The following is a 26763-nucleotide window of genomic DNA, read 5'->3' as shown; positions in this document are numbered from 1 at the left end:
ATAGAATGAGTTTTAAAACATGTTGAAAATCTGGTATGATTATTGAAGTTAATGAAGAGGAGAGGATATTAAGGTTAAAGACGAGATAAATGAATATAAATGAGTTTAAACATGTATATGTAAGTTAAGAATAAGAAAAGGGATGATATATGAAGTAATTAAGCTTAAAAGAGTGGATTTTTAGGTATAAATTGGAATTCTGGGCTATGTGCATCGATGCATCAAGGATAATTCCTAGAAATGGTTTAAGGTGTATCGATGCACCTGAAGTGCATCGATGCACTCTTCTAAAATACAAACATCGAATGCCATCAGTGCATCGATGCACAAGTAGTGCATCGATGCACCCCTTTAAATGTAAACATCGAATATGATTTATACATCGATACAGGGTGTGGTGCATCGATGCATACCTTCATTAAAAGATGAAAATGGCTATTCTTTTAGCCCAAGAAATGATAGTTTAGAATATATTAATTAATATACTGATTAGTATCAATGAATTACTATATAGATTCAGAGCCTAAACAAGTTCCGGAACTTGGCAAATAAGATCGATCAAGGAAAAGATAACAGATCGGTATTGACTAGTGAGACCATGTGAGTACATGATATTAAGTGTACATGATGTTTATGGAATTAATACTTGTGATGAGTCTAATTCCGATAATAGATGACATGAGTACAATAATATAAGTATAGTATGATATGATGTTTAAGAGTACCTGAGCATGATCCTGTAATAATATGGTGCTAGAAGTATATGAGTAAATGTATAGGTTTAATTGTCGAATGTATCTTTGTATGTGAACCTTGTAAATGCATGTATGTGTGATAATAGGTTATATGATCATAATAGATTAGATATATGATAAAATATATGTGAAAGTGATATGACTCATATGTATTTCTATGAGAACGTTACACGCTATGCTATGTATGTTATATGAGTGATGTGAATATATGTTATGAGATAAGAATCATAATTATGAGCTATGTGAAAAAAAAAGAATACAAGTACAAGTGGAAAGTTATGTGATACGTGAATGTGAATTTCATGGAAAAATACTACGTGAAAGTAAACTATGTGACTATGTGATATGAATATGTGAATGTGTAATAAGGTAAAAGATAATGCCCATGTCATGTGTTATGAGAGTTATAGGTATAGTTGGCATGCCAAGAGTCGAGGGTCTACGCGGTCCTTTAGGACATAGTGGTCATTCGGGACATATGTGTTATAAGTGGTCATTCGGGACATCTACGTGGTCATTCAGGACAAATTCTACGCGTCCCTAGTGGGAATTATATGAGCTGTGGTGACAGCATAGTGCACAACCTCTATGTACTCACATACCTTAAGTTCTCAATAGTGTGCATGGGCTAACCAAAAAGATAACGATAAAATGTGAGTTGCAATGAGAAATGTGTTACATGTTTTATATGATGATATATGTGAATGTGTGTATATGTTACAAGAAAGAATGTGTGTTATGGGTTATGGCATTTGTTATGGGATGTACATGAATATATGTTAAGGTATATATATGAATGAATATCAAGGACTCATATGATGATGTAAGAACATGTTATAAGATATAGAATATGAAAATAAGAGATCATATGAACAATAGATAAGAGATAGAAAGGATAATCATATAAGAGTATGAGAAAATATAAATGGTGACATGCATGTGTGTATGTAATTGTTACATGAAAAAGTATGTATATCAGTATGACGTTGTATTACATGATATGTGCATGCATTTGATAATTTACATATGTATTTATATGTCTCACTAAGTCTATGACTTAGCGTGTGAGTGTTTCACACGTAGGTTCAGGAAAGCAGGAAGAGAATCTAAGAGGAGCAAGACAAGTTAGTTTCTCCTTACCGAAGGTCAGATCAGAACCTAAATGAATAACATGTATTTTGTTATATATAGAATTTAGTTGGCATGTAATTAAAAGATTTGTATTAGATACGCTCTGATAAAATAAATGCAACGAAATTAAAAAGGGGTTGCCTCCCATAAAGCGTTTTTGTTTAACATCATTGGCTCGACAACTTGGTTCAGACTACATGTTCGAGAAATACTTCATCCACTTCATACGCTTTTTCCAACTAAGAATTTCCTTATGAGAAATTCTACGATCATATAATTTTTTTATTTTCTTCTTGTAGAATTTGACATTCTCATAGGTTATTATTCATAACTTTTTAAGCTTTGAAAACATATCTAAAATAAACCAGTGAAGTAGCATTTTCTCCTAAAAAGACACTCTTTAATTTTTTGGCATTTGTTTCAATTCTATCTCAGGTGCCTGCAAAACAGAAGGCAGAACTTTAGACTTAGAAAGAATCAATTTTAAATCGGCACAATCTAAAAATATTTTTTTCAACTTCCTGATTTTCTCATCATGATATTCTAACTCTTTACATAGATCAAAAGAAAAATTAGTTTCTACAAACTTATTTTCCAAATGATCAATAATACCAACATAATTTATACTCTCCACTTTGTCAAGATATCTAATTGCCTTATACACATCAAATTTAACGATCTCACCATCAAACTCCATTGTTAAAATTTCGCTTCTTACATCAATTTTTGTGTGTGCAGTACTTAGGAAATGACACCCCAATAGAATATCAGAAGAAGTACTGGTGCGATCATTTTTCATATCAATTACATAAAAATCAATGGAAAATATTAAATCGTTTACCTCCACCAGCACATTTTCCAAGAGTCCTTTCGGGTAAATGATAAATCTGTCGGCAAGCTGAATTGATATTTTTGTATCCTTCAAGAGTTCATTAGTAATCATATTGCAAACAGATAGAGGCATTACATTAATTGAGGTGTCAAGATCATACATGACTCGCTTTATCCCAACTTTACCAATTTTACAGGGTATTGCGAACATACCTTGATCTTTTAATTTTTTGTGGTAACTTTCGTTGAAAAACAATTGAGACATGTTCTCATAGATTTACCTTCTTATTCCAGGTAAGTTTCCTCTTTGTTGTACAAAGGTTCTTAAAAAACCGAGCATATCTTTGAACCTTTCGAATAACCTCAAGGAGAGGTATATTGATTTCCACCTTCCAAAATACGTCTAGTATTTCCTTTTCCTCAGCTTATTTATCCCTTTTTACTAACCTCGATGGAAAATGTGGTGGCACGTCATAGAGAGATAGCGTTAGATCTGTTTGTATTTTGTCACTCTTCTTTTGGGATCCTGAGTCAACTGTCTTTTTTCCTTTTTGGATTGCTTCATCTTCTTGAACAGATGGTGCGATCACTGTACCACTCCGAAGAGTGATGGCACTAACATTCTCCCTTGGATTTACCTCGGTTTGAAACAGAAGTTTACCTTGTGATTCCAAGCATCCCACAGTCTGAGCCAGTTGGCTTATCTGCTTGTCTACCTCTTGTAAGTGGGCTTCAGTATGAATATGAAACTTTTCCTGGGAAAGAGATAATCTTTTAATGATTGATTCTAAAGATGACTTCTGCGGCTGTTGGTTGGTAGAGGTGGCCTTTTTTAATAAACTTGATTTGGCCTCGATTTTTTAGTATAACTGAAATATGGATGATCCATCCATCTTGGGTTGTAAGTGTTGTTGTAGGGATTATAAGTCCTCTAGGGAGGTCCTGGAAAGTTCCCTACTGCATTAACTTGAGTTGTTTTGTCATCTTGAATCAGTGGACAGTCGTCTATTGGATGATCAAGTAATGCACATAATCTGTTGGGTCATATCTTTCATGCAACAAGAGAGTTAACTACTTCGGTTAATTTATCTATTTTACTTTCTAAAGAAGGCGAACTTATCTCATTAACCCTTCAAGGAGGTTCAATAATTGGACAAAACTGTTGGGAATTTATGGCCGTTGTGGAAATTAAATCTCTAGCCTCAGTAGGAGTCATGTTAACCAAAGCTCATCCGTTGGCAGCATCGATCATCTTCATTTCTAGGGGTGTTAATCATTCATAAAAATATTGAAGGTGTGCTTGTTCGGTTAACCCATGTTGTGGGAAACTGGCACATAATTTTTAAATCTCTCATAGTAGTCATAGAGTGACTTCCCGTCAAGTTGCTTGATTCCCAATATTCTTCTTCGTAACTCACTTGCTTTCGCCGTAGGGAAAATCTGTCAAGAAAAATGCGAGTCATTTGAGCCCATGTAGTAATAGAATTTGGGGGTAAATAAAATAATCACTCCATAGCCGAATCGACTAAGGAAAAAAGAAAAGCTCTAAGTTTGATTTGATATTCAGTTACTCCCCGTGGTCTCATGTTGGAGCAGACCATGTGAAATTTCGTGAGATGTTTATGTGTATTCCTGTTTGGCAATCCGCGGAAGGTAGGGGGGAGATGAATAAGGCCAATTTTTAACTGGCATGGAGTTTCGCCTTGGGAAATATCAATGCACAAAGGCTCTTATTCAGTAGGTGTCACGGCTAACTCTCTGATAGTGGGATTGACCATCAGATCTGGTTATGTATGAACAGATTCACTTAAACTCGATTCTGGATTTGATTCTGTGTCTAACTTGTTGAAAATATTTTGATGTTTCGATATAACAAACTAAGTATAAATGAATTTTAAGATTTTACAAAGATTTTCATAAGTATATTCGATTCAATTAATCGAATATCAAATTATTACTCCAAGTCTTTCAAGATCAATTTCAAACCTTACTAAATGTGTAAAATTGTGTTTTATACTTAATATATTTTTGAAACAATTTTCACAAAGTATTTTGAACCAAAATCAAGCCTAAAATCAATTTTTCAAAGGAATGCACCGATGCACCAATCCATGCATCGATGCACCAATGAATAAATTGAACATCAAATGCATTTTATGCATCGATGCACTCTCCATGCATCGATGCACTCAGATTTTAATGAAAACATCGATTGCATTTTATGCATCGATGCACTTAGGCTTATTCAAAACATCGAATGCATTTTATGCATCGATGCACACTTAGTGCACCGATGCACTAAGTGTTCCAAAGGTTAAAATATTTGAATTTTACACTTGATGCACCGATGCACTGACGCTCCCAACTGATTTTATTAATTGTTTTCACACTTAAACGGCTCTATTGACTCCACTAATCATCCCCAACGTTTAGAATCAATTGAATGAGTATTTAAACAAGCTTAGAAGCCATTGATCAACAACAAGAAACAACAAGAATCAAGAATTAAGAGAGAATCAAAGAGAAAGAATCAAACCTCAAGTTTGAGCATTTTAAGCCTATTTTTCATTCAATATTCATTTTGCTTTCAAGAACACTACTTGTACTCAATTTTATTTATTCTTGAGTGTTCTTTTCTTTGTTCTAGAATTGTGCAAACACATTTACCTTGTGAGGTTTTTCATTAAGTTTGCAAATTTGTAATCTTCTCTTTGAGAAAGAGTGTTCTCAAGAATTGGGGTATATTCTTGAGGGAGTTGTAAGGTTATCTCTTTGGCCTCAAAAGAAAGAACAAATTAGTGAATTTGTTGGAAAATCCTTAATGTGGATAGCTAAGGTAGTGGACGTAGACTTTGGTTGAGAAAGTTGAACCACTCTAAATCGTTGTGCAATTACTTTCAATTTCCTGCAAAAGCTTCCACCAAAATTTTAATTGCCAATTCACCCACCTCTTGGCCGATTCCATCAATTGATTAACTCAACAATTGGTATCAGAGCCACACTCATTTGAAGGTTTAATCGCCTCTTGAGTCTATTCGGGAAGATTTACATCGATAATCAAGTCATCAATGACCTCCACTTTAAACTTCGACTCTGGTCTCGATTCGATGCCCCGTCAACAAGCCTCCTTTTTTCAATAGAGCTAACTATACCTATTGGAATAATAGGATGATGTATTTCATTCAAGCAAGTGACATGGGAGCATGAAATGTTGTAGAAGACGGATATATCAAGCCTCTCACTCATCCAAGATTGTGGAGTGAAGAAGAGATGAGAATGTTCCAGCTCAACTCCAAAGCCATATATATCATATTTTGTGCTCTTGGACCAGATGAATATGGAAGAGTTTCATCTTGTACGACTGCCAAAGAAATATGTGATAAACTACAAGTCACTCATGAAGGCACCGACGAGATAAAAGAATCTAAAATTAGTCTTCTAATACATAGCTATGAAAATTTCAAGATGAAACCAAATGAAGATATCAAAGCTATGACGGATAGATTTTCAACGATTGTCAATGGTCTCAAATCATATGAAGAGATCATTTCTAACGAAAAGCTTGTGAGGAAGTTAGTTTACTCACTTCCAAAATCGTGGCAATCAAAGAAGACGACAATCATCGAGGCTAAGAACCTAAAATCCTTAACTCTTGAAGAGCTAATCGGTTCCCTCCTCACTCATGAAATGATTCTTGAAGATGAGGTGGACCTCGATAAAATTGACGAGACACCAAAGGAGAAGGAGAACATGGGAGTTACTCTCAAATCAATAAAAGATGAGAGTGATTCAGATAAAGATGACGATGACGAGGAAATGAAATTGTTTGCCAAACGGTTCAGAAAAATGATGAGACCTTACCGAGGAAGAAAATTCAAACGAAATGAAGGCTTCAAAAATGAACCAAAAAGAGACTGACCCTATCATTTGCTATGAATGCAAAAAGTCGGGGGCATGTCAAATATGATTGCCCACAATTAAAGAGAAAGTGTCAATCAAAGAATAAGCACAAGGCTCATGTGGCTACATGGAGCGATGAAGAAGGTTCCGATGAAGAGGAACAAGAAATAACAAACTTGTGCTTGATGGCATTCGGGGAAGATTCTAAGGTAACCGCTAACTCATTTGATTTAGATGATTTATCTTATGATGAGTTATTAGAGGAATATACTGGGTTAGCTTCAGATTATGAGAAATTGTTTTTAAAATATAAAAATGATATTTCAAAATTGAAAAATGAAAACAATCTCATATCCAAGACCAACAATGATCTTGAAGGTAAAATCAGTGATTTGCAAATCAAGCTAAAAGAGTTTGAAAAGAAAAATTCGGATTTGAAAAATTTACTTTCAAAGGTCAATGATGATCATCAAAAGAAAATTGATGATCTTAAAGCTTCTTTTGATAAAGTTGGAACAAAACGTTTTGAAAATGGAGAAACTTCAAAGTCCCACTTTGTTAGAAAAAGTTTTAAAAACTACAATCATAGAGGTCCCCAAAGAACATATAATGGAAAAATCGTTAGAAATATATGGGTTCCTAAATGACTCATTACTACTAAAGATAAGGATATCCTACACAAATGGATACCTAAGGGGACTAGGATTTTGGAAACTAATGAATATGGACCCAAAAGAATTTGGGTACCAAAAATCAAAAATTAATTTATGTTTGTAGAAAAGGAGCATTGCTACAATGCATGAGAAACAAATTCAAATTCATGGTACCTTGATAGTGGATGCTCAAGACATATTTCCGGAGACAAGAGCCGGTTCATTGAGCTTAACGCTAAAAATGGAGGAGAAGTGACTTTTGGTGATGATTCAAAAGGTCACATTGAAGGTATAGGTACTATAGGTAATACCTCTTCCATACAAAATAAGAATGTTTTATATGTGAATGGATTAAAGCATAATCTTTTGAGTATTAGTCAATTTTGTGATAAGGGATTCAATGTCATGTTTGAAACTAATGGTTGTAAAGTTATTGACATTGCATCTAATCGGATTATGCTTGTTGGTCATAGAATATGAAACATTTACATGGTGCATTTAGATTCTATAGATATGACTAATTTATGCCTAGTTGCTAATGATGAGCATGATAGTTGGTTATGGAATAGGAGACTAGGACATGCTAGTATGAGTGTTTTGCAACGGCTAATTCAAGGAGATTTAGTAAGAGGGTTGCCTAAACTAAAATTTGATAATGATAAAATCTGTGATGCTTGTGCTAAAGGAAAACAAAAGCAAGTTTCTTTTAAATCCATTGATGATGTATCAACTAGTAGAGTATTACAATTGATCCATATAGATCTTTTTGGGTCAACTAGAACTACTAGCCTGGGTGGAAAATAATATGCATTTGTCTTGGTAGATGACTATTCTAGATATACTTGGGTTCTATTTTTTAGTACTAAAGATGAAGCATTAGAACATTTTATCACATTTTCAAAAATAATCCAAAACGAAAAAGGTTACTCTATCACTAGTGTTAGAAGTGATCATGGCACTAAATTTGAAAATCTTGGATTTACTGAGTTTTGCAATTCTAATAGCATTAGCCATAATTTTTCAGCACCTAGAACCCCTCAACAAAATGGAGTTGTTGAGAGGAAAAATCTAACTTTAGAAGAAATGACTAGAATCATGCTTTGTGAAAATAATTTGCCAAAATATTTTTGGGCGAAAGTCACAAATACCGCTTGTTATGTTGTAAATCGAGTAATGATTATGCCAATTTAAAAGAAAACTCCATATGAAATTTTCAAAAATAAAAAGTCTAACATTAGCTATTTTCATCCTTTTGGATGTAAATGTTTTGTTTTAAACAACGGTAAGGAAAATCTTGGCAAATTTGATGTTAAAAGTGATGAAGGAATTTTTTTGGGTTATTTCTTAAATTCTAAAGCTTATCGAGTATTTAATAAAAGAACTTTAGTTGTAGAAGAGTCTATACATATTGTTTTCGATGATAATCCCCTTCAAAGGAATGATTCTTGTGTGAATGATGATGTAGGCATTATAAATATAAATGACGTTGGAGAACCATCATCAAAGGAAGAAATGAAAGATGAGGAAACTCAAGATCCTCTCGAGAATCCAACCATTGAAGAAAGGGAAGTCTCTTACCCAAGGGAATACAACTATGTCAAGGATGGTGAAATAATAGGTGATCCATCCAAATCGGTAACAACTCGATCTTCTCTTAGAAATATTTGTAATTATGTTGCATTTATCTCATGCATAGAGCCTAAAATTATTAAAGAAACATTAAATGATTAACATTGAATTATGGCTATGCAAGAAGAGTTAAATCAATTTGAGAGAAGTAAAGTATGGACATTAGTTGAAAGGCCTAGTAATAAATCTATTGTAGGTACTAGATGGGTATTTAGGAATAAGCTTGATGAAAGTGGTAATATAGTGAGAAACAAGGCTAGACTTGTTGCTCAAGGGTATACTCAAGAAGAGGGCATAGACTATGATGAAACATACACTCCCGTAGCTAGGATGGAAGCTATTAGAATGCTATTAGCATTTTCATGTTTCAATGAATTCAAATTATATCAAATGGATGTTAAAAGTGCATTTTTAAATGGTTTTATAAAAGAAGAAGTGTATGTGGAACAACCTCCTGGTTTTGAAGATTCAAAATTTCTAAATCATGTTCTTAAATTGACAAAAGCTCTTTATGGTTTAAAACAAGCTCCTAGAGCTTGGTATGAAAGATTGTCAAATTTTTTAATCGAAAAAGGTTTTTCAAAAGGGAAGGTTGACACTGCATTGTTTTTAAAGCATAAAGGTAAAGATTTATTAGTAGTTCAAATTTATGTTGATGATATAATATTTGGTTCTACTAATGATGTTCTTTGCCAAGAATTTTCTAAGCTAATGCAAAGTGAATTCGAGATGAGCATGATGGGGGAACTCTCATTTTTCTTGGGACTCCAAATCAAGCAAAGAAAAGATGGCATATTCATCAATCAAGCTAAGTACGTCAAAGATATGCTCAAGAAGTTTGGACTGGAAAATGGGAAACCTCATGACACTCCAATGAGCTCGTCAACAAAGCTTGACATAAATGAATGAGATAAATGTGTGGATGTTAAATTATATAGGTCAATGATTAGTTCTTTGCTTTATTTAACTGCAAGTAGTCCGGACATTATTTTTAGTGTTTGCTTTTGTGCCGGATTTCAATCATGTCCTAAGGAATCACATTTACTAGCTATTAAGAGAATCTTTAGATACCTTAATGACACTCCTAGTTTAGGACTTTGGTATCCTAGAGACTCTAGCTTTAGCTTGCATGCCTTCTCTGATGCGGATTATGACAGATGCAAATTAGATAGGAAAAGCACCTCCGGTACTTGCCAATTCTTTGCAAATATGTTGATTTCTTTGTTTTCAAAGAAACAAAATTGTGTGGCATTATCTACCACTAAAGCGGAATACATTTCAGCCGGTAGTTGTTGTGCACAAGTTTTATGGATGAAACAACAACTTTTTGATTATGGAATTGAAGTAGGTACCATTCCTATCAAGTGTGACAATACTAGTGCTATTTGTCTCACTAAAAATCCCATCCAACACTCTAGAACTAAGCATATTGAAATTAGACATCACTTTATTAGAGACCATGCCACTAAAGAAGATGTAGTTCTAGAATTTGTTGATAATTTGCACCAATTAGCAGACATTTTTACAAAACCTTTAGATAAAGAAAGATTTTGGACACTTAGGAGAGAATTAGGTTTAACTGACCTATCTTCACTTAGTGTTTAAATTAACTTTAGCACTTTTAATACTAAATGAAAAAATGCTTATAATAATAATAATAATATTTTATTGCATTCTTTGCTATTAGTTAGGGGGAGTTTATGATTTTTAGTGAAAATTGATTATATGTTCAAATGAAGTTCAAAGATAAAATTAATTGATTGGACATGATTAATTTTCGTTATATGAGTTGCCAATACCACTTGAGTAGTTTATTTTAGCATTTTAATGTTTAAATACAAATTTTTGTCATTTTTGTTCTTAATGCATCGATACACTGAACAGTGCATCGATGCATCCCTTTGTATGTGCATCGATACATCATGAATATGCACCGATGCACTCCTTGAATGTGCATCGATGCACAAAGCCATGCGTCGATGCACAAAGCCATGCATCGATGCATCCGTCGGGTTTTGGGTTTAAAAGACTTATTTTCTTATTTGTTTCAAACCCTAAAACTAAACCCTCTCCAGCCGTTCACCTCTCTCCCTCTCTAAATTATCTTCTTGCTCAAAATCAATGAAAAATAGTCGGAATCTTCAAGCTTTTCATCTCCATATCCTGCTAACATCATTAAATCGTGCAAAACAACTTCTCATTCTCATTAATCCAAAATTTTCAAGGTATTTTTCTAAAAACCTCTATTTTATCATATTTTGATTTTAGAACTAGTTTAGATTATTTCTAGGATGAACATTATATCGGGCATTGATTGTTTGGTGATTAGAAACAAGATTTTACAACAAATTTCGTCAAAAACACACAATATTTCAAAATTTTGTTTGAAATTCAAAATAAAAAAATCGAAAATCTTTTGATTTATTTAGATGTTTTTGACTCAATTATGTTGTTTTTCATGAAAACTATACATATTATGATTTTTCAAAAATTATTTTCAAATAAGTTTTCGAAACCTTGCCCATTAGGATTTAATTTAGAGAATCTTGAATTATTGCGGACTCAATTGAGTTTTGGGATTGATTAAATTGCATACATGTGTTTTTCAAATTGTAGGTTACATTCCTTATTCTGATTCCTTAAACCATGTCAAATCCTAAATGCCCTAGGACCTCTTCTAGTCGTTCTACCCGACCTCCTAATCCCGTTCCTCCTCAACCTACAAATCTTATAGGATCCTGTTTTAATATGCATGAACGTTGTAGAGAAGAATTGTACCATAGGTACATGAACTCTTTCCAATCTTATAGAATCCGGGAAGAGCGTATTCCTTCTGTTCAAGCCATGATTGATATTGACTTCGAATACCTTCCAATTCTCAAAACATGGAAGTTTGATAAACTGTTTCACCTAAAACCTATCGTCTATTATCAGTTAGTCTGTATTTTCTACTCTAATGCGGTATGCATTCAAAACCAGACTCAATGTGGGACTATAACAATTAGATCCTACCTTTTAGGATAATATATTAATATTGACTCCGAGACGATAGATTCACATTTTGGGATAGATGACGATGGTTTATATAATGAGAAAGAAACTGTGGAATATCCCTATGTTCCAAATGCTAGTGTTAGTACTCTACGATCTCATCATGATTGTCTTCTTCATTTGATGATCTCTTGGTGATTTAGACCATCCGGAGGTAGGTACTCCACTCTTCGTATTAGGGATTTATGGTGGATGCACTGTATCAAGAATAAGAACAAAATAAATTTGCCACACATTATATTTAGTGAGCTAGTATATACCATAAACATTATTCCTTCAAAACATGTCGAAACATTAGTTTATGGATGTCTTCTTAGTAATCTTTTTATCAAACTCGGTCTTAACGTCTCTCTTGACAATCTCATTCCTCTTCAAAACCAAATCAATCTCACCTCATTGAAGAAAGCTGATTGGAAACAGGATGAGGAAACTAGTCAATGGGTTTATCGACCCTCTAAGCAAACTCCGGGAGCGAGTTCTTCACGAGCACCTCCTGCTCCTAGCTCTTCTCGTGCTCCTCCTCCTTCTCCGGCACCGGTTGCAGATGATGATCCCGAGCTTCAAGGATTATTTCAAGACATTGACGATCCCGACAATGCGCCGGCACCACAAGAGGATCAAATAACTCCATATTTTCGTTCGTTTTTAAAGACATTTGATCTATGGTTTGCTTCCATCGAATCTCATTTGACTGCTAACAACGAAGCAGTGAATCATCGCTTAGACACTTTGGAAGCTCAACAAATGGAGTTTCAACGGCAGATGCTTGCACGTATGGATGCTCTTTCTCTTGAGATGCAAGAACGATTTCCTCCTCCTCCCGATCCTCCAATGGAGTAGATTTTTCCTTGTTATGCTTTCTTGGATTTAAAACTTGGATTGATTTTGATGTTTCTGATTGTTTATTTTGGATTATTGAATGTTTGGATTAGTGTTTTGGTTGTTTTGGCTATAAGAACTTAATACATATATGTTTAGTTTGGTTTGGTTTGATTTGATTTTTCTTACTTTTACATCATTAGACATATATGACCAATTTACCATTTCATATTCGATATGAATATTGATTATGAAACTAATAGCTAATCTCTCTTTTGATTGTGATCTTAGCAGCTTAATCTTATTATTAAATAAATTGGCTAAATTTTTTAAAGTCTTTTTGATTTAACAAAAAGGGGGAGAAGATGTATCATAATAAGAGGGAGTAATTTTCAACTTTTCAAATTGATTTCAAAAATAAATTTTTAATACAAATCTTAAAATTACTCAAGTGTTTTGTTATATCAAAAAGGGGGAGATTGTTGAAATATTTTGATGTTTCGATATAACAAACTAAGTATAAATGAATTTTAAGATTTTACAAAGATTTTTATAAGTATATTCGATTCAATTAATCGAATATCAAATTATTACTCCAAGTCTTTCAAGATCAATTTCAAACCTTACTAAATGTGTAAAATTGTGTTTTATACTTAATATATTTTTGAAACAATTTTCAAAAAGTATTTTGAACCAAAATCAAGCCTAAAATCAATTTTTCAAAGGAATGCACCGATGCACCAATCCATGCATCGATGCACCAATGAATAAATTGAACATCAAATACAGTTTATGCATCGATGCACTCTCCATGCATCGATGCACTTAGGTTTTAATGAAAACATCAATTGCATTTTATGCATCGATGCACTTAGGCTTATTCAAAACATTGAATACATTTTATGCATAGATGCACACTTAATGCACCGATGCACTAAGTGTTCCAACGGTCAAAATATTTGAATTTTACACTTGATGCACTGATGCACCTTGTGTATGAATCGATGCACTGACGCTCCCAACTGATTTTATTAATTGTTTTCACACTTAAACGGCTCTATTGACTCCACTAATCATCCCCAACGTTCAGAATCAATTGAAGGAGTATTTAAACAAGCTTAGAAGCCATTGATCAACAACAAGAAACAACAAGAATCAAGAATTAAGAGAGAATCAAAGAGAAAACATCAAACCTTAAGTTTGAGCATTTCAAGCCTATTTTTCATTCAGTATTCATTTTGCTTTCAAGAACACTACTTGTACTCAATTGTATTTATTCTTGAGTGTTCTTTTCTTTGTTCTAGAATTGTGCAAACACATTTACCTTGTGAGGTTTTTCATTAAGTTTGCAAATTTGTAATCTTCTCTTTGAGAAAGACTGTTCTCAAGAATTGAGGTATATTCTTGAGGGAGTTGTAAGTTTATCTCTTTGGCCTCAAAAGAAAGAACAAATTAGTAAATTTGTTGGAAAATCCTTAGTGTGGATAGCTAAGGTAGTGGACGTAGACTTTGGTTGAGAAAGTTGAACCACTCTAAATCATTGTGCAATTACTTTCAATTTTTTGCAAAAGCTTCCACCAAAATTTTAATTGCCAATTCACCCCCCTCTTGGCTGATTCCATCAATCGATTAACTCAATATAACTGTTGTCTCATTCTTTCCCGAAGTGTCTGTGCGTGAAGTCTCCGAGCTCTGGCTTCGATTTCCAGGTCGTACTCCACTAATTCGCATGGGCTTATCCTGGTCATAAATCAAAAGCAAACAAAAATTAGTACATTTGAAATATATTTAAATATTTTTACTATTAATTTAATATAAAAATATATATTTTACTATTATTTTAAATTAAAAAATATATAATATTTTAATATATTTTTAAAAGTTAAGATAATAAAAATATATATTTTAATTGAAAATAAGAATAAAATATATTAAGATAATAATAAAATATATATTTTTATTTAAAATAAGAATAAAATATATTTTTAAGTAAAGATAAGAATAAAATATTATATATTTTTTAATTTAAAATAATTGTAATATATATATTTTATATTAATTTAATAGAAAAATATTTAAATATATTTCAAGTTAAGATATTTAAAAAATATATTTTTAAGTGACGATAAAGATAAAATATATATTTTTACATTAAAATAAAAATAAAATATATTTAATAAATTAAGAAAAAAATAAAAATATTTAATAAGTTAAAACAAAATTAAAGAGATAATTTTAAAATTTAAGATATATAACATATTATTAATTTTGAGTAAAACATTTACATATTAAGATACAAGATATATACCATTTGTTGTCCAAAATATGTTAAATAATTGTCTTGGCTCAATAGTTTCACTTGCATTATTTCACTCAAGGGTCCTATATTTGAATCCCCCACTTGCTTCTTTGTTGCTTTATTTTATTCCAACCAGAGGGTGACACATGTCACCTTTTGATTAGTAGAAATAAATATATTAAATTAAAAAATAAATTAAAATAAATTTAGTCTTCCAATCAAATGATAACATGTGTCCTGATAGGTGTGTAGCAAATGACACATGACACCTCCTGATTCGTAGGTAAATTTATTTTAATTTATTAAAACTATGATCAAATTGAAAGAATATATAAATAACATGAAATATTTGTATAATTATACCATCCATGTAAGCCTGTTAATACCTGTTAACAGTCCACGTGTGTTTTCCATCACATCTGTTAACGACGAGTGACCAATTTGTAACAAACGATAATGTTAGTAACCGATTTTTTACTTTTGAAACATAAGTGATGAAAAAAAAATTTACCCAAACATTGTTGACCATCATAGTAGTTTACCCATATATATATATAACCTTAGCAAAGCTAAATTGGCGATTATACCTTTGACGAGTGTCCGTCTCAGACGCCGAGTGGATGCTTACGTGGGCGTTGGGATAAAACCAACCTTTGTCCTGACCGCGCTCTCACGTGCTCTCCACACGTGTCAAACACTTTGCCTCTCACCTTCTTCCTCCACCATGAGATCTGCCCACTTCCATCCTTTTCCGTCTTTTCACTCACAAATCGTTTTTTAAACATTTCGGGTTTGTGTCGGATCGAGTTCGGATTTAAGGTAAAAAATATTTGATCCGAAAAAATATATAATTTTATCTTATATATTTTGAAATAATTATAATAATACCCTCTATATATAAATTTTTTAATTAAATCACTATTTTTATTGAATAAAAATAATATTTTATTATTATTTGGATTAGGTGAAATTTTATTTTGGTCAGGTCGGATATCGGGTGGAAGATCCTTTGTTCTCGGATCGGATTGGGTGGACCAAAAACCCGACCTATGTCCATCTCTAATTTTATTCTAATTATAAATAAATAAATAAATAATAGATTCCGAGTTTAAAAATATGAGCTTAGCTGTAACAATACCTTTTTAATAAAAAATATTATTACGTGGAATCTATTAATAATTGCTTTTTTATTTTTAATTTAAGAAAATTGGTAGAGAGTGAAAAAGGGGAGAATCTAATGGTACTTCATGTAGTAAAATAACAACATTTATGCAGATTTTATATCTAAATTAATTAGGAAAATAATGATTATTTTAAATACTCTTATATTAATAAAAAAATACTCTTATATTAATCCACATTTCTTACAATTATTTATGGTAATATAATTTTTTCGCATTATTGCTAATGTAGTAGTAATATTTTAAAATTTTGCATGTAATTACCAAAATCTGGACCAAATTTTACCTAATTTGTTCACTTTAATTCTTTAACTTTTCATATTAAATATAATTTATTTTTTATATTTTAACTGATAACAAATCAACAATAATTAATTTTAGTAGATAAATAAAAAATTAATAAAATTATGAGTTATTATTTGATTATTTTTTTATTAAGCTAAAGTGATTATAAAATAATATCAGTTATAAATACTCTTAACCATTTGAAAATGAATGCTCAATCATCCTGCTGCAGCTACTGGTGCTTGAACCCATGATCTCTATGAACAACAATGATTTCTTTAATCACTGAGTTGAGTTAGTTTGTAACTATTATTTGATTCATAAGATTTATTGTACACAAATTGCATTTTATTATCAAATTTTAAAATATAAAATCATAAATTCTTGAACTTAAACCTTAAATCTATAATTCTCAAACCCTAAACTAAAGAATTAACCCTTGAAACTTAAAATCATAAGTCTTAAACTCCAACTAGAACATGTGATATAAAAATACATAAAATTGCGTAAAATTTACATAAATTGACTAATAAATACTTTTTTTAATATCATAAATTTTAAATTTCTTTTTATAAAAATCATAATAGATTAATAACGTTAAACAAGTTATTTTCTCTCTCTAAAACCATCAAAGATCACAAACTAATAATTAAATAATAAAATTAGAATTATACACAAAAAGAACAAAGAAATTAACTAAATATCTCAAAATATAAAAATAGTTATAAATATAAGAGAATCAATTATTTTGAGAGTTCAAAATAAAGGTATGTTTGTTTAACCGAAAATATTTTTCGAAAAATACTTTCTGTAAAATGAATTAATTTTTTAACATTTTTTGAAAAATGTTTTTCGGTGTTTGGAAAATTTTATGTAAAGCATTTTCCACTAATTGATGATTTTAGAAAAAATATTTATTATAACTATTAAATACAATAAATAATATTATTTATCATAAACTTAATATTATTATTTTTAAAATATTAAAATAATTTATTTATTTATTATTAAAATATTATTTCTATAATTTTATTAATAAAAATATTAATATCAGTACATTTTATTGATATAAAATGCTATAAATTATATTAATTATTTGTTAAAGTAATATTATTATATTATATTATAAAAAGTATTAATTAATATATTTTAAACATCTTTATTAAAATATTATTAAATTAATATATTAATATTAAATATATAAATTATTAATAATTTAATAATATTATTTCTATGAAATTAATAAATAATATAATTTTTTAATAATTCATTATATATTATTAAAATAAAAATATAATATCTTATAGTATTATAATGTAATTGAGTATTTTATTATAATATTACAAAAATAATATATATTATTAAATATTAATAAATATATTTTAAATATTTTAATAATTAATATTTTGATTAAAATAATATTAAATATTTTATTAATATTAAATTTATAAATTAAAATTATTTTGAGTATTTATTCTTTGAGGTGAAAAGTTTAGAAAATGACTTATGGAAAATCATACCGTAAGTTATTTTTTAGAAAACACAAGGAAATTCTGTTGACCAGAAAAATATTTTATATTAATCAACCAATTTTCCTCCGACCAAATATTAAAAATAAAAAAAAATATTTTTCAAAAATTATTTTACGTAAACAAACGTACCTAAGTAAATAATTAAAAAATATTAACGGTAAAAACAACTCAAATATAATAAATAAAAAAAACATACCGGTATAAAACAAAGAAAATAAAATATATAATAAAAAAATATGACAAAATTGTCTTAATATTATTTTTAATCAGTACTTTCGGACTCAAATATTACTATTAGAAAATGGATCCTATTTTTCTACCGCATTGATGAAAAACACGTACTTCTCGCTAACAAGACAGAAGAAAACAAAACAGGCAAAAGAGGGGAAAAAGAAGAGGCAACAAACACAAAGGAGAAAAAGGAAGCTGTGAAATGAAATCTCCAAGTTGTTTGAACAGGCAAAGTATTTAGGGATTTTGGAAATCTGAATCGGAAACCACTTCGAGTTTGCTGTCTATAATGTCGACTCCGTTTTCGAGCTTAGAAGCCGGAGGAGGGGGAGGCGTAGCGATAATGGCAGGTCCTTTGAATCCAATCGATCCATCAACACCGTCCAAATCGTGCTTGAAGAATTCGGCATCTAAATCTCCCATTCTCATCTTCCTCTTCTTTCACAAGGCCATCAAGGCTGAGCTCGACGGCCTCCACCGAGCCGCCATGGCTTTTGCCACCAACCACCACGACGCTGATCTTAATTCTTTGTTGGAGAGATATCATTTTCTTCGTGCTATATATAAGAACCATTGCCACGCCGAAGATGAGGTTCATGCGTTGTCGTTTTCCTCATTGTTATCTATCTCTCTTTTTTTTAATAGTTTTGGCTTATTTTGCCCCTTCCTTTGAATCGAAGAATCTTGTATTTGTTGTTGCTCTTTTCTACTTTCCGGAAAATTCTGATATCTTCGTCAGAAATTAGCTTTTACGAAATTGATACTAAATTCGTAGGTTTTGTGATGCTTTTATCGTGTTTGAAAGTTTATTGTTTAAGGGAAAGAATTTGATTGATTATAGAAATTGAGATTTAGATATGGGCTGATTTTTGTAAAGCTCGCTGTCCTAGTTTTCTCAACCTTGATGGCTCAAAAGACTAAGAAAATCCCAAAGAATTAAACTGCCTTATTGTACTTACTCATCTAATAAAAGTTGTACGGTATCTCCAAGGTCTTTTTTTCCCATTATTCTTGTTGGTTGCATCATCAATTCATCACCTTACATTTGTCTGTTGTTTGGGACTGATTACTGAGTTCATAGCTATCTTATGTGTAGGTTATCTTTCCGGCTCTTGATAATCGTGTGAAGAATGTGGCTCCAACATATTCACTTGAACATGAGGGTGAAAGTGTACTGTTTGATCAGTTGTTTGCATTGCTGAATTCAGATATGCAGAATGAAGAAAGCTATCGGCGAGAATTAGCCTCTTGCACTGGAGCCCTTCAGACATCAGTTACTCAGCATATGTCCAAGGAAGAGGAGCAGGTCGGTTAGATATTTGAGGCAAATGTGCATATGAGACATTAAATCAGATTTTGGTTGTTTTGTTCTTGATGTGTGATAGCAGCTCATCTACTGTATTTTGGAGTTGGATGAGGTTGCGATATACATTGCTGAGATGATTGTATTCACTGATCACTTGTCATGATGCTTTCCGTTTCAAACTTAGGGTTCGGAGTTCAACAGTCTAGGTTAAAATTTTCTTTTAGTTTCACGTGATTGCTTTGGAATTGGCAGGTATTCCCCTTGCTTATCGAGAAGTTTACATTTGAAGAGCAGGCATCACTGGTATGGCAATTTCTTTGCAGCATACCTGTTAATATGATGGTGGAGTTTCTTCCATGGCTTTCCTCCTCTATATCATCAGATGAACAGCGAGATATGCGTAAGTGCTTGAGCAAGATAATTCCAAGAGAGGAACTTCTTCATCAGGTGACAAGTCTTCTAGGTTATATGTGATATTATCATTAATTAATTTTCTAAAACTCAAAAAAGTTCCTTTGAGAATCAAATCTCACAATTTTAGTTCTGCTGTGAAGGTTATTTTCACCTGGATGGAAGATGTTAAGACAACTGAGAAATGTAAAAATTGTAAGGACGAGGCTCAAGGAGAAACTTCTGGACCTATTGTCTTACCAGGTCCAACTGAAAGTGGCCACTGTGCATGTGAATCTTCCAAAAGTTATAAAAGAAAATATACAGAGCTAAGTTCTGGACTTGAGTATTCTACTCTGTCATGTCCTATTGATGAAATTATGCTTTGGCATAATGCTATTAAGCGAGAACTGAATGATATAGCTGAGTCTGCTAAGAAAATACAACTTTCTGGTGATTTTTCTGATTTATCTGGCTTCAACGAGAGGTTGCAGTTCATTGCTGAAGTATGCATCTTTCACAGGTGTGGATTTTCTCTGTTTTTTTCACTTTTAACTGTTAAATTCTGATAAAAATGTTATTGTCAAGGCTGTTTTTATGTTATTAGAAAGAGGCTCTCCATATTAGTAATCATCTTTGATTAGGATTGGTATTACTTCATAGCTGGCACTTTGTATCTTGCATGCTCTTTTGAAGCCAGAGTTCATTGTAGGTGGCTAAAAAAACTTCAATTGTACACTCTGGTGTGCGATATAGAAAAAATGAATAAAATAAAAGTATCAGGGCTACTTATTATTTGCCTTTATGACTGGTAGCATAACAGATACCTGTTATGAAATTATCTTCTCTCTTGCTGCAGTATTGCTGAGGATAGAGTTATATTCCCTGCTGTAGATGCAGAACTATCTTTTACTCAGGAGCATGCAGAAGAAGAAATTCAATTTAACAATCTTAGGTGCCTTATCGAGAATATTCAAAATGTGGGAGCTGACTCATCTTCTGCTGAGTTCTATGCAAATTTGTGCTCACAGGCTGATCAAATAATGGATAGCATACAGAAGCATTTCCATTGTGAAGAAGTACAGGCAAGTATTTTATTGCTTCAATTTGATGAGTTTCTGTCTTTGCTTTGTGGAATTTCATTGCATGCTTCTGTATTTCTTGACATTTGTATAATCGTTGTACCAATTGTCTGCAAGTTTACCAGAGGATATAACCTGAAATTTTGTTTCTTATCTCTTTTTGTGCCCTAGTGCTGTCGTTAAGGTTTTCTTTATTCCTCTTGTAGGTACTTCCACTTGCTCGAAAGCACTTCACCCCTCAAAGACAGAGAGAACTTCTTTTTCAGAGCTTATGTGTGATGCCCTTGAAATTAATCGAGTGTGTCTTGCCATGGTTGGTGGGATCGTTAAGTGAAGAAGAAGCTAGGTCTTTCCTTCAAAATATGTATTTGGCAGGTTTGATTATTATTGACTGGGTGTTCTAGGTTATGTTTTTCCTTTTGTATGTTTCTAACTTTCAGATTAATGGTCAGCTCCAACATCAAACTTTGCATTGGTTACGCTATTTTCTGGTTGGGTTTGCAAAGGTCGCTCTGCAGATGTTTGTCTGTCTTCCGATGCATTTGGTGGCTGTCCTGCAAAAATACTTACGAAAGCCCAGAAGGATATTGACCAACCATGCTGTGCGTGCACCTCTATCTGTTCTACCAAGGAAAGGCCAAATTTTGTTCAGGCAGATGATAATAGACGGCCAGTAAAGCGTGGAAATTTATTTTTATCTGAAGACTCTGATTCTTTTCAGTTGACAGGAATAATAAATAGCCATAAGTTATCTTGTAGTGATCAGTCTTGTTGTGTCCCAGCTTTAGGAGTGAATAGCAGTAAGCTTGGCGTGAGTTCTCTGGCTGCTACAAAATCTTTGCGGTCATTATCTTTTACTCCTTCTGCTCCCTCCCTCAACTCAAGTCTTTTTAACTGGGAAACAGACATTAGCTCTAGCGATGTTGGAAGCTTACGACCGATTGATAACATATTCAAATTTCATAAAGCTATCCGTAAAGATTTGGAATATTTGGATATTGAATCTGGAAAGCTTAATGATTGGAATGAGACTTTCCTAAGGCAGTTCACTGGCAGATTTCGCTTGTTGTGGGGTTTATATAGAGCTCACAGTAATGCTGAAGATGATATAGTATTTCCAGCACTAGAATCTAAGGAGACTCTTCATAACGTTAGCCACTCTTATACTCTGGATCACAAACAGGAGGAGAGGCTTTTTGAAGATATTTCATCTGCACTTTCTGAGCTTACGAAACTTTGTGAATACTTGAACAATAGTGATGTGCATGATAACTTGAATGGAATTAACTCTGATCCTTCTGAGCAAAACGATACAATGCAAAAGTACATTGAGAAAGCCACACAGCTTCAGGGCATGTGTAAATCAATTAGAGTAACACTGGATCAACATGTGTTCCGAGAAGAACTTGAGCTTTGGCCGTTGTTTGATAGACATTTTTCTGTGGAGGAGCAGGACAAGATTGTTGGTCGAATTATTGGTACTACAGGTGCAGAGGTACTCCAGTCAATGTTGCCATGGGTAACTTCTGCCCTTACTCAGGAGGAGCAGAATAAAATGATGGACACATGGAAACAGGCAACTAAGAACACAATGTTCAGTGAGTGGCTTAATGAATGGTGGGAAGGAAATGCTGCATCTTCACCGACATCAACATCTGAGAGTTGCATTTCTCTTGGTGTGTTTAATGCTTCTGTCCATGGTTTAAATTGTTTTATTTATCTTTTTAGTCTCGTTTGGTTGCTAGGTTACTGAAATTTTATGCTGTTAGTTCTTCGAATTTCTTGATATCTGAATCAATGATTTTCAGATATGATCTATTCCTAATGAAATTGAAAATTTCTTTTTTAAGGCACCGATGTACATGAGAGTCTAGATCATAGTGATCTCAATTTTAAACCTGGATGGAAGGATATATTTCGTATGAATCAGAATGAGCTTGAAGCAGAGATCAGAAAAGTTTCTCGGGATTCAACTCTTGATCCAAGGAGAAAAGCGTATCTTATTCAAAATCTTATGACCAGGTTTAGTCCGCCCATAATACAATCTTATGAGCCCTATGTACATCTGTGTATGTCTATCATTGCTTCATCTAATAAATTTGTCGGTTATGCTAGTCGCTGGATAGCTGCACAGCAGAAAACTCCTCAAACCTCAGCAGTGGTAGGTTCAAATGAGGAAGATATACATGGATGCTCTCCATCTTTCAGAGATCCAGAGAAACAGGAATTTGGATGTGAACATTACAAAAGAAATTGTAAACTCCGTGCTGCTTGCTGTGGAAAATTATATACATGTAGGTTTTGTCATGATAAAGTCAGTGACCATTCAATGGATCGGTAATATTCTCCCATTCTTGCTTTCTTGGTTTTGGACCAACTTCTATAAGTTTAATTTTTGTTTTGTTAAATTGCAGGAAGGCTATAACTGAAATGATGTGCATGAGTTGCCTGAAAATCCAGCCTGTTGGACAAGTTTGCATGACACCTTCGTGTGGCCAGCTCTCAATGGCAAAATACTACTGCAACATCTGCAAATTTTTTGATGATGAAAGGTGCTACCAATCTCTTTAGGATTCTTTATACTAGATCTAAAGAGTTCAGTATTATTGTGAAGATAACTAGAAATTTTGAGTAATTTTGAAATTTGTTAACGAGTATGTTGTCTCTTGATCATCTGGAGCACTAAAGAAACCTCCCAAAAGAGTGGAGAATGCTTGTACCTGATCTGCTCATTCCCTTGTTTATTCGGTAGAATTTCTAAGTTTGTCTTTGTCCCATTGGTTGTAGAAAGACTGAGCTATGTTTAGAAAATGAGTTCTTGTGAGCACTCTGTGAACTGGTTCTTATTCAGTCTGGAAACTTTTGACAGTTTTGTAACAAAAGCTGTCGACTGCTGTTGCCGTTCTATAAATATTCATCTTGTTTCTTCCATTTATTTCAGGACTGTCTATCATTGCCCATTTTGCAACTTATGCCGTGTTGGAAAGGGACTTGGTGATGATTTCTTTCACTGTATGGTGTGTAATTGCTGTCTGTCCAAGAAGTTGGTGGACCACAAGTGTCGAGAGAAAAGTCTAGAAATAAACTGTCCTATCTGCTGTGATTTTTTGTTCACATCAAGTGAAAGCGTAAGAGCACTTCCATGCGGTCATTTCATGCATTCAGCATGTTTTCAGGTCTGCACGGTATTCCTTTGTTATTTCCAGATATTTTATTCTGTTCAACACATCAACCTTATCTTTGGATGTAGTGGAACAATATTTTGGAGTGCTTAATAATAAATTCTTCACATACTTTGTTTTGTCAGGCATATGCATGCAGTCACTACATCTGCCCAATTTGTAGCAAATCAATGGGAGATATGGCAGTAAGAAAATTAATTTTAAATGCATACTGCCATTTTAAGTTATGATTACATATAAAATTATTTTAGGGGTTAGGCAGGTTGATTTTTTGTTTCAGTTTCGGGCATTTTTTATTTGCTTGCATAACTTAAACTTAAATATCATATAAACCTTAACTGTTTAGGATCACAGTTTTATCTTCAATTCATATCAGGAACATCCTTCTGTCAATTGAACAGTTAAGAAAATTGTCAACTTACCAATTGGAATACACATTTTGCTTTTGCAACTTACCGCCTAGTGGAAGAATGGAAATCTAGGTTGAGTAAGGTGTTTTTCTAAACAATTGTGAAGTTTGAGGGAAATTATGTTATGTTTGGAACTAGAAGAACGTAAATGTTATTTGAGGCAGCCTTTAGGACAATGAATGCAATTTACTCTTTTTACTATCAATACAAACTTGAGTGCATTTAGATGAGGGATTTCAAGGAGGAATTTAATTTTTAGAAAGGGTTTCATATTCTATGTATAAATTGACCACCTTTGGCTAAATAAAGTTGGAATATCCAAAAAGTTAAGATTTCAATGATGACATTGAAAAGCCCAAATTGGCTCAACTCAAGTCTTATGTGTTTTTGTACATGTTTTATTCTCTCTCTAACTAGAAAACTCGTATTAAAATATATATTTTAACTTTTTATTAACATCTTCAGGTTTCCATGAATTATATTTATGCCTCCCATATTGACCTTTTCCCTTTCTGTTTTAATCTTAAACATCAGTTCTCTTCATCTCATAATATTTTTCCTGTCACTTGAAATTCCACTAAAATTTCATTCTTAAAAAAAATGATTATTCAAACAATATGTTAATAAATATTATAATTTAAATTGATTTGAAAATAATTTCATTTTCAAATTCTTGACCAAACACACCTGTTGAAATTCATTGATAATATCTAAATTTATATAGCAAAATTTAAAAGGAAAAGATGAGCCAAAAGCCTAAATCAAATATAGTATAGGTCAAATCCAATCTCAAAATGCACATGAACTTTGTTCCTGTGTACTGTGATAGGCGAACTTTATTTTGGTGCAATTGTATGCATAGATGACAACTCTCATTTTGATTCAGTTTTCGCATATCACTAACACTGTTTTCTACATGGCATCATTTTTTCTTTACTTGTTACATGTACATACATCTATATTTCTTGAACATGTAAATGTCTGTATTTATTTGTTTTTATGATTTGATATCTTTCAGTTTCATGTACACAATTGAATTAAATTCAAAGTTTTATGCGTATACTTATGTTAGATCAAAGTTTCCATCTCACATTGCACATTGAATTCAACTTCATGTATGATTTTGGGATTTATACTTCAGAAGCATAATCATCTAATTAATCTCCCAACGCATGCTAAATGGCTAGTAGTTACTGGCTCGTTTCATTCATCACCCATCATTGTTTTTACATCTAGTTGAGACGTTCCACTTATTCTCAAGTTTTTGTACTACCTCTTTTCAGGTTTACTTTGGCATGCTCGATGCCCTTTTGGCTTCCGAGCAGCTTCCAGAAGAATACAGGAATCGTTGTCAGGTAAACCATGCACCATGCATGACATTCTATGTGTATTCTTCAAGCTCATGTTTTTCTAGGAATACCGACACACTGGTGTTGTTAATCAGGACATACTGTGCAATGATTGTGATAAGAAGGGAACTGCAGCATTTCACTGGATGTATCACAAGTGTGGTTATTGTGGTTCATACAATACCAGGGTAATCAAGGTCGAGTCGGCCAATACCTTCTGCACGACCTCGAATGTTTGAGGGATCTGGTCTCATGTTAATTTAGGTATGTATGTAAATACCTCAAGAGTGCCCACTTACGTACAAGGCTTGTATAAAATCAAAATTATCGCATTATTCTAAATCCAATTTTTTCCCCATTTTCATCCCTATAGATGGAAGAAATTATCCCGTTTTTTCAATGATGTTAATTTTTGTTGAAAGGCAGAGCAAGTTTAAGTATGTATTCAGAACTTTAACCTCGTCTTGTGCATATTGTTTTTACTTGAGACAGTAAGTGTGGTGGTTGATGAACTGGAAAGTATGCTATTTGAAATTTAGAACAGAATGAGAAATTTACCTGGTGGAGGTGCAGCTACTCCCCACGGATGCAAACAGCTCTCTCCCTTTATACTTATTGCCACTTTCGCAATCCTTGGAGTTACGAAGGAAATACAGTAGGCAGTGCTTTGCGCTCTCGTTATTATGAAAACAAGATACCGGAACCATAACGTCCGGTGAAGTCTTGGATGAGACGAGTATGATCATG

At 32.6% G+C, this 26763-nt stretch overlaps 1 protein-coding gene across 1 annotated transcript; it reads left to right on the top strand.

The window, feature by feature from the left end:
* Positions 1 to 18447: 18447 nt before the first annotated feature.
* Positions 18448 to 26473, top strand: LOC120137266 (zinc finger protein BRUTUS-like). The gene is made up of 14 exons (XM_039153064.1): positions 18448 to 18889; positions 19394 to 19603; positions 19856 to 20050; positions 20158 to 20516; positions 20853 to 21078; positions 21282 to 21450; positions 21528 to 22751; positions 22926 to 23097; positions 23191 to 23412; positions 23490 to 23627; positions 24017 to 24251; positions 24383 to 24442; positions 25951 to 26022; positions 26112 to 26473. Exons 1-14 carry the CDS (start codon positions 18587 to 18589, stop codon positions 26253 to 26255), a joined length of 3729 nt encoding a protein of 1242 aa, XP_039008995.1. The 5' UTR covers positions 18448 to 18586; the 3' UTR covers positions 26256 to 26473.
* Positions 26474 to 26763: the final 290 nt, after the last annotated feature.

The sequence above is a fragment of the Hibiscus syriacus genome, unplaced genomic scaffold (assembly GCF_006381635.1).
Source record: "Hibiscus syriacus cultivar Baekdansim isolate YM2019G1 unplaced genomic scaffold, ASM638163v2 tig00110655_pilon, whole genome shotgun sequence".
Taxonomy (NCBI): domain Eukaryota; kingdom Viridiplantae; phylum Streptophyta; class Magnoliopsida; order Malvales; family Malvaceae; genus Hibiscus; species Hibiscus syriacus.
This window is presented reverse-complemented; position numbering and strand designations above follow the sequence as displayed.

Coding starts and splice junctions, on each gene's coding strand:
- LOC120137266 (XM_039153064.1), top strand. CDS start 18,587: ATGTCGACTCCGTTTTCGAGCTTAGAAGCCGGAGGAGGGGGAGGCGTA. Junction 18,890..19,393: donor ATTGCCACGCCGAAGATGAG/GTTCATGCGTTG, acceptor TCTTATGTGTAG/GTTATCTTTCCGGCTCTTGA. Junction 26,023..26,111: donor AATACAGGAATCGTTGTCAG/GTAAACCATGCA, acceptor GTTGTTAATCAG/GACATACTGTGCAATGATTG.